The 12,625-nt window shown below is 44.0% G+C and overlaps 1 protein-coding gene across 1 annotated transcript; it reads left to right on the forward strand.

Annotated features, from left to right (window-relative positions):
• The first annotated feature begins 537 nt into the window (after nucleotides 1-537).
• LOC116512715 (mas-related G-protein coupled receptor member H-like) lies at nucleotides 538-2,220 on the forward strand. Its single transcript, XM_032223337.1, has one exon. The coding sequence runs from the start codon at nucleotides 604-606 to the stop codon at nucleotides 1,480-1,482; it is 879 nt and encodes a 292-aa protein (XP_032079228.1). The 5' UTR covers nucleotides 538-603; the 3' UTR covers nucleotides 1,483-2,220.
• The last annotated feature ends 10,405 nt before the right edge of the window (nucleotides 2,221-12,625 follow it).

The following is a 12,625-nucleotide window of genomic DNA, read 5'->3' on the forward strand; positions in this document are numbered from 1 at the left end:
CTTCCTAATGGCATTGGAAATTCTATTTTATCTATTTGCCTATACCTACTGTTATTACTATGATAGGTTGCATAATCAGCTGGTTGTTTAGAATGTATTTTGCATAGTGTTAGCAAAGTTCTAAAACTTGGCTCAGTCAGTCAACATTAAAGATGAAGGTGAACATAACTGTGTTCTGGTACTTGAGGGGCTGTCACAAAGAAGAGGGCATTGACTCATTCTCTTGGGCACAAAGGGCAGGGCAAGGTGTAATTGGTAGATGCTTCTCAAAGAGAGATACAACTTAAACAGAAGGAGAAATTTTCTGACAGTGAGACAGACAATTAATGGAATAGATTGCCTTCCGGAGTTTTGCATGCTCCATCACTGGAGGTTTTCAAAAATAGACTGGACAACTCTTTGACTGGGATAGTATAAGATTCCTGCCTTGAGCTGGGGATTGTATTAGAAAACCAGTGAAGTCCCTCCCATCCCTATGATCCTATGATTGAGGAATTATTGAATCAACTTCTCCTTTTTTTTCTTTAACAGGAACTTCCATTCCAAAAGAAGAGATTTTGGAGCATTACAAAAGTCCCTTAATTGAATCTCAGCCTGGCAAACATGAACGCTACAAGAGAACATTCTGACAATAGTAGTACCAATTATTTCTATCGACACGCAATTATCATATCTCCAGTCACGTTAACCATCTGCTGCATAGGACTCCCATTGAATGGAATTGTCATCTGGCTACTCGGCTTTCAGATTAAGAGAAACCCTTTCACTGTGCTGATTCTGAATTTAGCTATTTCTGACTTTGGGTTTCTCATATTTGTGGCTATACATTCAATTAGTGTTTTTACAGCTGTTCAAGCCTTTCAAAGTTGGGTGATATTTTATTTGTTCGACTTCATGTATATCAACGGTCTGTTTCTTCTGACGGCAATCAGCATTGACCGGTGTGTTGCTGTGCTCTTCCCAATGTGGTATCACTACTCCAGGCCAAAGCATATGTCTCCTATTGTGTGTGGCTTTTTCTGGATCTTCTCTTTCCTCCTTGTTGGGATTGGAAGCAATATCAAGAATTTAATTTTTTCTTATGTTCCCTGGGACGTCGATTTGATTGTGACTGCTCTTCTTTGCCTCCCATTGATCACAACCTCTACTGGGATCCTATTCATGAAAATATGTGTTAAATCTGAACAAGTGAATCGGGGAAATCTTTTAGTGATGATCTTAATTACTCTTCTCTGTTTCCTTATTCTTACCCTTCCATTATATATTTATTTGGTCACTGCCCCGTTTCTTGGCATCAATAATTCCTCCTCGTTCAATTTTCAAAATTTTTTATATTTTAAACTCTGTGCTTCCCTAAACAGCAGTGTTAACCCAGTGATCTATTTTTTGGTTGGGAGGAAGAAGCAAGCTCAGCCCAAGGAAAGCATGAAGGCCATTTTTCAAAGAATCTTCAAAGAAGATTTAGTTCCTGAAACCAGATAGAAGTTTCCAAGCACAGTTTCAAGTTGATTGATTCCTGAGGTTTTCACCTGATTAAAAGTGAAAGTTTCCCCTTTCTCAAAAGTCATCCATCACATTGACCAATAGAGGTGTTGTCTGGTTTCTTGATTACTTTCTCTTCCTCCCCCTCCTTCCAACCAACTGTTGAAACATCCTTGGTTCTCACAGGAAAACAGCTACAAACCCCCAGCTATCTATTTTCTTCCCCTTCCCACCCAGGGGCAACCCTGAAGCTGTAAAGATGCCCTTAGCCAGATTCATGTCAGGGTTTGACCTGAGTGTTGTATGTTATGATTTATGAAGAATTTATTTTATGATGATTATGATCATGGTTTATCACATGTTGCTTGTATGTATCCTGAGAGCTTTTACATTCCTTGTGTGCCCAATCACACTTGGCCAATATTTTTTATTATTATTATTATTATCTATTATGTAACGGGAATTTATCTTGAAGATTGGGGGAATATGTGGGAAGCAGTTTTCCCCCCTCTACGGCTATTATGAATATACCCATAATCAAAATGACAGTACCGTAACTGAAACTGTTTTGCAACTCAGATCCATGATATAAAGCAGTGATGGTGACTCTATGGGTTAAATAGCCTACCCCGCCCCCCTTGGAGGCCCACTGGAGGCTTCAAGAGCTTCCCTGAAGCCTCCGGAGCGCAAAAAAACCCAGCCCTACGGGCAAACCAGAAGAACGGACTTTCGGTTTGCTCGGAGGCTTGTTTTGACTGCTCCAGAGGCTTCAGGGAAGCCTCCTGAAGGTCCCTGAAGCCTCTGGAGGGCTTCCGGGGGCGGGGGAGGCTGTTTTCACCCTCCCCAGGCTCCTATAAAGCCTCTGGAGCCTGGGGAGGGCGAAAAAACCATGCAAAAAATGGGGGGAGGGCCTGTAGTGCACGAATGCGTATTCGGGGGTAGTGCATTGCATTATGGGTGTGGCATGCCCGCACACGCCCCCCTGCACTCACCCCACTTATGGCACATGAGCCAAAAAAGGTTCTCCATCGCTGATATAAAGTTATGTCTTAGGGATAGTGCTGAGAATTGGATCCTGCCTTCACAAGCAAATGTATGTAGGCTGTGTGGAGAGTAGATTAGATTAGATTAGATTTATTAAATTTGTATGCCGCTCCACTCCCGAGGGACTCGGGGCCGCTAACAACCAAAGAAAGGCGGGGATACAATAAGACAAAAGACAGACAAAATAAAAACAACAACAGTCATAACGATTCAAGTGGGGCTGGAAGTCCATCAGCCCCAGGCCTGCCGGAACAACCAGGACTTTGTGGCTTTGCAGAAAGCCTGGGGGGCAGTGAGGGTCCAGATCTCCACGGGGAGATTGTTCCAGAGGGCCGGAGCAGCCACAGGGAAGGCCCTCCCCCGAGGATTTGCCAGTCGGGATTGGCTGGCGGATGGAGTTTGGAGGAGGCCTAATCTGTGGGATCTGATTGGTCGAAGGGAGGTAATTGGCAGGAGGCGGTCTCTCAAGTACCCAGGTCCGATACCATACCGAGTAAGTGGAAGTAACAGGATTCCTTTTCCAGTAGACATCAATGAGATTAAACATTACTGCTGTACTCTTATATCTGGTGTTCAGTCTCTTTCAACATATTGATTCTGGCTCCTGAGTAAACTAAGAGCATAGACCTCCACCTGTCAAGGTTCCAAAGGATGAGCCCAACCGAAGCATGCACATTTGAACCCTTCAGAATGCGGCAGTTTATTGAGTACATCATTTTGGCACTGATGAAGGCAAAACCAGATCTACCTAATTCCAACCAAACTCACATAGTTCCAATATGGATTTCCCCCTCTCCCTATTAGTGCAGTTCATATTGTCCAATTGAGTGTCATTGTTTTGATATGAGAAAGAGTCTCTGGAATTGGCAAACACCTGCCAAGTGTCCTTGGTTCTCACAGTTCTTCTTGAAGTCTGGAGTCTGCATTCCATCTCACCCTTCCCTCCTCATAGATTTTTGGTGAGTTGATAATGGTTGCAAAAACATAAGCGCTCTTTGAACTTGACACCACCATCCTGAAGTAATGTTGTGGAGAGAACTGTCCAGGATAGCTTATTTCCACCTGGTTTGGGAAGGTCTTGGTGAGTGTAAGATCCCTTTACCTTCTGGATGTTGAGTTACAGTCAAGTGAGACCTCATCAAATAAGGTCACCTCACAGATGACAAAGAACACTCCACCTGTTCAGTACTAGTGACTTGAGACAATCAAATATCTAACCATTGTGCCTATGGGACTTCCAAAGATCTAACATTTGAAGAAGCTAAAATTGTTTTATTTGTTGTCACTGCCCTTATCACATCTATCAATTGAAATCAATATTGGTGTGTGTCCAATAATAATATACTGCACAGGTAGGTTCCTACTGGTTTGCACCAGTTTGGTGGAACCGGTAGTGGAAATGGTGACTGGGTCTCCAAACTGGTAGGGACGGCATGCTCACCACACCCCCAAACCAGTTACCTGGTCTCTGTGACATCTTTTTTTGAACTTTTAAAATGTTTAGGTTTAGGTTTAGGTTTCGTTTAATTTATATTCTGCCCTATTCCTAGCGGGACTCAGGGTGGCACACAAACCCAAGGGGGGAAGGGAAACACAGAAACTACAAATACAAGCATTTAAAAAATAACCAACAGCCACACAAATCGAGAGGGGAAGGGAACTCATCAACCCCAGGCCTGCCAACACAGCCAGGTTTTAACGGCTTTTCGGAAGGCCTGGAGAGAGGTGAGGGTCCAAATCTCTGCGGGGAGTTCGTTCCAAAGAGCCGGAGCTGCCACAGAGAAGGCCCTCCCCCGGGTGGTAGCCAGATGGCATTGGCTGGTAGACGGAACCCGGAGGACACCAGCCCTGTGTGATCTAATGAGTCTTTGGGAGGTAATTGGCAGCAGGCGGGCTCTCAAGTACCCAGGTCCAATACCATGAAGGGCTTTATAAGTGACGACTAGCACCTTGAAGCGTATCCGGAGACCAATCGGTAACCAGTGCAGCTCGTGGAGGATAGGTGTAACGTGGGTGTACCGAGATGCACCCACGATCGCTCACGCGGCTGAATTCTGGATGAGCTGAAGTCTCCGAATGCTCTTCAAGGGCTGCCCCATGTAGAGCGCATTGCAGTTCTGCACATGCGCATGCACAGATCTATTTATAGGCAACTGCGCATGCGCGCACCGGACTGGCAGTAATGCTGGCAGAAACCCACCCCTGATATACCATGGTTCTCTGAAAATATGACCTACTCAGAAAGTAAGCCCTAGCCTAATTTTTACATGGGAGCCCAATATAAGCTTTACCCCCCCCCCCAAATAAGCCCTAATTAAGGCCCCAACCACCCCAGGGTACACGGGTAAGGATGGGAGATGGAGCTGCCCTACTACTTACCTTCAGATAGTTGCAGCCTGGCCTTGCACACTTCGGCTCATTTCTTCTGCAGCCAGCAAGGTGTTCCTCAAGGCCTCTGTAGCCAATAAGAGAACTTCAGATGATCGGCTATAGAGGCCTTCAGGAAAGCCTAGCTGGCTTTACCGGCTGAAGAAGTTCCTGAAGGCCTCTGACAGCAAAAATTAGGCTGGGGATGATGCAGGCAAGTGAGGTTTGAATGTTTGAATGTTTAATAAATTCATAGGCTGCCCAATCCCGGAGGACTCCGGGCGGCTTACAACAATACAATTAAAATAAAAGTTAAAAAACACAAAAAACATAGTTAAAAAGACCACAACATACACCCAGTCTAATCGGGACTGGAACTCAAACATGAGTTCAACAGCCCGGGGCCTGCTGGAATAGCCAGGTCTTAATAGCCTTTCGGAAGGCCATGAGAGTGGGTAGGGTCCGGATCTCTGGGGGCAGTTTATTCCAGAGGGTCGGAGCAGCTACAGAGAAGGCCCTCCCCCGGGTAGTTGCCAGCCGACATTGTCTGGCTGACGGAACCTGGAGAAGGCCTTCCCTGGGCGATCTTATCGGTCGTTGGGAAGTATGTGGCAGAAGACGGTCCCGCAGGTATCCGGGTCCTAGGCCATGTAGGGCTTTAAAGGTGATAACCAGCACCTTGAATTGCATGAGTCAATGAACAATCCCCCCCCTCAAAAAAATATATGACCTGGTGATTTTTTTGGTGGAAAAAATATAAGACAGGGTCTTATTTTCAGGGAACTGGGTAGCGAGCAGAGCAGAGCAACACAAAACAGAAATTCAACAATTTATACCATTTACAATATGTAGCTTGCCTAACCCAATAAAGGTCATCTTTGACTTACAATAATAATTGGGACCAGAATTTCCATCACTAAGCAATGCAGTCATAAAGCATGATGACATCCCTTAGGCAGAGGTGATTCGTTTAGTCCCAGTTGCTATCGTTAACTGAAATCCATGTTCAAACAAGGCAACTTTCAGCCAGATTAGCGAGGAAGCTGGCAGGAAGTTATAAGTCCCAGCCCTGCAGGCAGGTAAGTGATTGCTGTTGAGTGGGGGAGGAAGGTGGTGAATGTGGGAAATGGAAGGAGGTGAGGAAGTTTGAGAGGGTGCACGAGAGGCATTGCATACAAGAAAGTGGGGGTGAGGCATTGCACTGGAGAGTGTGATATACACACAGCGCAGATCAGGGAGGAACGGAGAGGGACGTGAAGGATGAAGAAGGAAGTGAGGGAGTATGTGAGAGTTGCCGCGTGGGTGGGAGTTTGTTCAAGTTGTACAAGTGTCTGGTGTGGTTTGCCAGTGAAGGGTGTGTGGGTGGGGGAAATTGACCACAATGGCTTTCACTCTTCCTTGCCAGCTTCCCTTCTGACTTTCGCAGAAACCAACAGGGAAGTTTGCTAATAGCTATCACATAAGTGCAGAACATTAGACTAGACTAGACTAGATTCAAATAGAATAGAATAGAATAGAATAGAATAGAATAGAATAGAACAGAACAGAACAAAACAGAACAGAATTCTTTATTGGCCAAGTGTGAGTGGACACACAAGGAATTTTCTTTCATGCATATGCTCTCAGTGTACATAAATAAAATAAAATTAGAATACATTAATCAAGAATCATATTCTATTCTACTCTATATGAAATGATTTTGGAAGGCTTAATATCCAGAGATGCCAAAATATAATAATAGACCATTTTTAAGTAGTTGTATATTTCCGCATCTGTTATTTCACATTAAAATCTTCCATATTGATAATCTAATAAAATTTCTACTGTCTTTTTTTCTGGTTTGAACTCATTTTCCAATTTTCAGCAGGCAGATCAAAGCTATAGGAGCAGAAGTTCATGTTGAAAATCCTCAGATGAGGAGACCAATACAGCTAAAAGAAAAAATAATAATTTTCCTTTTCCTGAGAGTCTGTAGAAAGAGTCATCCAGGTCATGGTTGTCCCAAAGATGTTTTTTTTTTTCTGGAGGCAACTGGACTTTCTTTTTTTTTTCTTTTGAAGACATTTCACTTCTCATCCAAGAAGCTTCTTCAGTTCTGACAGGATTGTGGGGAAAGGAAGGATTTATATTCCTGGCAGACAGCAGGTCATTTGCATCCTTTTAGAGGGTCATTGAGGCCACTTGGAGGTTCATTTGTGTCCTCAGGGTCACCTGAGAATAGCAATAGCAATAGCAGTTGCTATTCTACACGGAGGAGAGCCTTCTCAGTAGCAGCTCCGACCCTTTGGAACGATCTCCCCATGGAGATTCGCACCCTCACCACCGTCCAGACCTTCCGCACAGCCCTTAAGACCTGGCTATCCCGTCAGGCCTGGGGATAAAAATTCTAATCCGCCCCACCCGAATGTTGAATGAAAGTTGCGTTTTATTGTTTTAATTTTTTTTTTTTACTCACGTATTGTCTTTGTTTTGTCTTGCACTCCCCCTCCCGTGAATTGTAAGCCGTCCTGAGTCCCCTCAGGGAAAAGGATGGCCTATAAATAATAAATAAAATCTAAAAAAAAAATCAGTTAGACTTATATACCGCTTCATAGGGCTTTCAGCCCTCTCTAAGCGGTTTACAGAGTCGGCATATCGCCCCCAACAACAATCCGGGTCCTCATTTTACCCACCTTGGAAGGATGGAAGGCTGAGTCAACCCTGAGCCGGTGAGATTTGAACAGCAGAACTGCTGAACTGCAGTCAGCTGAAGTAGCCTGCAGTGCTGCATTTAACCACTGCGCCACCTCAGCTCAATGTTCCTGGTTCCTATGGTCTGCATTTTTTTTCTCTGGAAATCCATTCCTACTCCCACACCATTCATAGGATGCTCATCCCAAATTGTATAGCTAAACGCCTGTGGAGATTCTCCGTCATCCAGGTCATGGTTGTCCCAAAGATGTTTTCTTTTTTCTGGAAGTAACTGGACTTTCTTGGGGTTTTTTTCTTTTGAAGACTTTTCACTTCTCCCCGGATGAGACCTGATGATTAAGGAAGGAGATTGCCAGTTTGACATGAGAAGAAAAAAAAATAGCAAAGTTTCACTGACAGTTAAATGGCGCGGTTGACAAATGTGACTTTGACCACTCAGGAAGAGATTACAGCTGATCGTAATCATTCAATAGTGCAGCCCATCCTTTTCTTTGGATATTATCTTCTTTGGTCACTAGAAATAGGAGGGTGGGGATGCTAAAGCTTCAACTCTCCCTCCGGGGATGCCTTTCTGCACATGTTTTTTTCAGAGGACAAGTTCCAGGGATTGGGTTCAAAACCTGTTGTGAGCATCCTCCCAATCCCACTAGTAGTAATAGCAATAGCAATAGCAGTTAGACTTATATACCGCTTCATAGAGCTTTCAGCCCTCTCTAAGCGGTTTACAGAGTCAGCATATTGCCCCCAACAATCCAGGTCCTCATTTTACCCACCTCGGAAAGATGGAAGGCTGAGTCAACCCTGAGCCGGTGAGATTTGAACAGCCAAACTGCCGAACTAGCAGTCAGCTGAAGTAGCCTGCAGTACTGCACTCTAACCACTGCGCCACCTCGGCTAGGAGTGGGTTCCTACCGGTTCGGCCAAACTGGTAGTAGCTTGGCGGTGTGGGTTGCTGGAACCGGCAATGACCCAGGTGTCAACATTCCAAATATCATGTAGAACTAAATCAGAGTCCAAGGCAAAATGATCCTTAAAGTTCCAATTTAATAAATCAGACATCTTAGCACATCTGTGTAATCCCAATTCTAAAGAACTTCCTGGGATTCCACCCAGTTAAAAGTTCATGATCTTGTCCCCACACCCACAAATCCATCACATGGTCCAATCTTCTTCTTCCACGCTGTCATCTCCATCCAGCTGCTTCCGGCCAGGTGTAAAAGTGTGGAGACAAAAGATGACCTTGGCTTCTAGAAAAGAATGACAACAACACATTCCAGAATCCTACTCCTTTCTATTTCCCCCTCCCATCAACTATACTAATGAAACAGCATAATGAAATAAGAGAAAGTGTGCCAGGCCAAAATTCTAAAAGGAATATAATTGCAGGCCTGACACCAGGCCTGTCACACACCCCAAATTGGTTCTCTATCTTGTTTTTGGCTCCTGCGTATGCGCAGAGCAATTGTTGTACTGCACATGCACGCACAACACGCATCAAGTGCGCATGCATGGAGCATCCCTGAGCAAACTGGCAGTAGCTGCTGCCGGAACCCACCACTGCCTCCCAACCCAATAAATCCAGACCCTTGAAAGCTGCTGTGGCCTAGAGGTGGATCTCTCATCTCTCAATCAGGAGGTTGTGAGTTCGATCCCAGATAGAGGCAGGCGTAGGGTCTCCTGCTTGGGCAGGGGGTTGGACTAGATGACCTGCAAGGTCCCTTCCAACTCTGCTAATCTGTTAATGACATTTTAGTTGCATATGATAGAGGATAGGAAGGCTATAAACAAAGATGAATTTGTGTCATCTTTAGCATAAAGATCAAGATTTAATCCCAAAGTCAATTTTTCAAGAGGCAATTGGACTTTTATTTTTGGGGGGTTTTCTTTGAAGACATTTCACTTCTCATCCAAGAAGCTTTCTCAGCTCTGAGTTGAAGAAGCTTCTTGGATGAGAAGCAAAACATCTTTTAAAAAGTCGAGTGCGGTTTTGACGGGTCACGCATCCAATGAAGGTTGGAACCCAAGAAAAGTCAATTGAGACTAATCAAATTATAAAGATATCTTCATAATCTGATGAGTCTCAATTGACTTTTCTTGGGTTCCAAGCCTTAGCATGAAGATAAGAGATTTAGGAGCAGATGTTGATGATAAAACTTCTCAGAGGAAACCAATCCTGTTGAAATAAAATTTCCTTTTCATAAGTACTACTCAGGTTGTGGGCAGACTCCTCCTCCTTCCGCTGGTGATTACTCTGCAAAAACAAAAAACAAATCATCATAGAACTTCATGCTCACAATGATTAGGCAAGACACAGAATATAACAAGTTGAGTCACACTTTTAGCAAGCTCTGCTTTTCTGTCCCAGAATAGAAAGCAGATCTTCAAAAAGTCTGCTTACAATCTCCTGCTACACCTGCGTTTAATCCTGTGAATTGTTCAACAGCACATCTGACAGGTTCTCCTTGATGTCTGTTAAATTTTGGACATTATAAATAAAATCTATTATATTTGGAAATTACTGTTCTTCATCTATGGAGCTACAATTCACCTAAAGAGGGCTTAAAACTCATCAGATTTTCTCTACAACTTGACCATCAACTTGACTCAAAACTCATCAGATTTTCTCTACAAGGATTGACCATCAATCCTTCCAGAAATCAATTACACAACATAGTCATCTCTCCAAAGCTGATGACCTTGTACCAATTGTTTCAGAAAGGTAAGATGTTTGGTTGCTCTTAGACTTAAGCAAATGCAATTATATTCATCTACTTATCCAGTAATTTCTGTTCCTGATTTTTCACACAGAAGAGGGGATTGATTCATTCTCTAAGGCAGTGGTCACCAACCGTTGGTCCATGGACCACTGGTGTTCCGCAGAAAAAAATATTTGCATTTTTATATTGCACTAAACCAGGGGTTCTCAAACTACGGCCCCTGGACCTGATACATGCAATGAACATTTGTGTTGCTCCAGAGAGTTTCCACATTTGGGGTCTTTTGTGAGGGTCAGAGGGGGGAGAAATTCCAACTTGAGGCATGTGTCAGCCTCCTGGCGTGGGGTTTTGGGCAAAGGCTGGAGGGAAGTGCAACTGGTGGCAAAGAGCTCCTTCTCCTTCTCCTTCTCCTTCTCCTTCTCCTTCTCCTTCTCCTTCTCCTTCTCCTTCTCCTTCTCCTTCTTCTTCTTCTTCTTCTTCTTCTTCTTCTCCTCCTCCTCCTCCTCCTCCTCCTCCTCCTCCTCCTCCTCCTCCTTCTCCTTCTCCTTCTCCTTCTTCCTAAAAGGATAAGCTGCCTTCAGAGTCAGACATCAGTGAGGCAAACAAACAGCTGGAGCTTGTTCCCAGTGTGCACATGCGCAGAGTTGCCAGACAAATGGAACAGCTAAAGAACAGAGGTTTGACTTGGGGGTAAGGCCACAGGCAGACAATGAATGGCCCCTCCCTGAGGAAATAAAAGAGGAGTGGAAGGGGAGTGGAGTTGCAGGAGGCAATTAGTTTGCTTAAACTATCTATAACTATATTTTTATTCAACAAATTACTGACTTTCTAGAAAGCATTCTCAGTACAATCTATTTCATTTCCCCCTACATAAGGTACATCAATACTCATTTTCTTATGGCGGCCATCAGCATTGTTCAGTGTGTGGCTGTCCTCTTCCCAACCTGGCATCGCTGTTCCTGGCCAAAGCATTTGTCCTCTATTGTCTGTGCTTTGCTCTGGATCTCCTCTTTCCTCCTTGTTGGAATTGTGGGCATTATGAAATTAACAAAAATCATTGTATATCACAGCCTGTTGGTTTCTCCACTTCCTTGTGGAAGCTGTTGTTTGCCTTCCACTGATCACACTCTCTACTCTAAACCCAGTGGTGGAATTCAAATAATTTAACAACCGGTTCTCTTCCCTAATAACCAGCTGGGTAGGCGTGGCTCAGTGGTCATGTGACTGGGTAGGTGTGGCCAAATGAACATCACTCACATCGATGGGCGCTTTGCCTTAGCTGTTACTATGGAATAAGGGTTAATCCGAGAGGCAGTTTCTGTAAGCAGGGCAATAAAGATTAGGCTAGAACCACCAGAATGTTTCCTTTCTGCCTTCCATACAGGATTAGCCCTGTAAAGTGGAAAGAAACAAAAGGAGATTTCTTTCAACAACCGTTCTCCAAACTGCTTAGAAAGTTAACAACCGGTTCTCCCAAATAGGTGCGAACTGGCTGAATCCCATCACAGTCCAAACCATCCTCTCTCTCCTCCCCTCCGCACTGCCTCCACTGGTTTAGGAGACAGGAATGACTGAATCCACTCTTCTTTCTTTTCTTCCAACAGGAGCTTCCAGTCAAAAATATTGTCAGAGGAATCCAAAAGCTGAATGATGAATTCCAGCCTGGGGTGTGTGGATGCTACACAGAGCTACCATGGATATAGCAATGCCAGTGGCTCCTATGAGAATGCGGGAAAGATCACTTTTGACTTAGGAGTAATTGTTTTGATGGCCATTATTTTAATTATCTGTTGTATTGGGTTTGTGGGCAATGGCTACATCATCTGGCTACTTGGCTTCCAGATTAAGAGAAACGGCTTCACCACATTCATCCTTAACTTGGCCATTGCAGACTTTGGGTACCTCGTATCTATATTTATATTTCACATCAATATTTTTTTTTACCATTTCCAAGGAAGTGAAATATTGCAACAGCTCTGTCTCTGTTTCATCCACGTGATGTACATCAATGAACACTTTCTTCTGACAGCCATCAGCATTGACCGGTGTGTGGCTGTTCTCTTCCCAATCTGGTATCGTTGTTCCCGGCCAAAACATTTGACCTCCAGTGTCTGTCTTGTCCTGTGGATTTTCTCTTTCCTCCTGAGTGGAATTATTAGGATCATAAAAGCCTTTGTAAATCGCAGACTGTCCAATTACCATTTACTTGTGACTGCTATAATTTGCCTTCCATTGATCACAATCTCTACCGTGGTCCTTTTCATCAAAGTGCGTCTTAAATCAAAGAGTAATCGGGGTCGGCTTTTACTGACTGTTTTAATTAC

The sequence above is a fragment of the Thamnophis elegans genome, chromosome 8 (assembly GCF_009769535.1).
Source record: "Thamnophis elegans isolate rThaEle1 chromosome 8, rThaEle1.pri, whole genome shotgun sequence".
Lineage (NCBI taxonomy): Eukaryota > Metazoa > Chordata > Lepidosauria > Squamata > Colubridae > Thamnophis > Thamnophis elegans.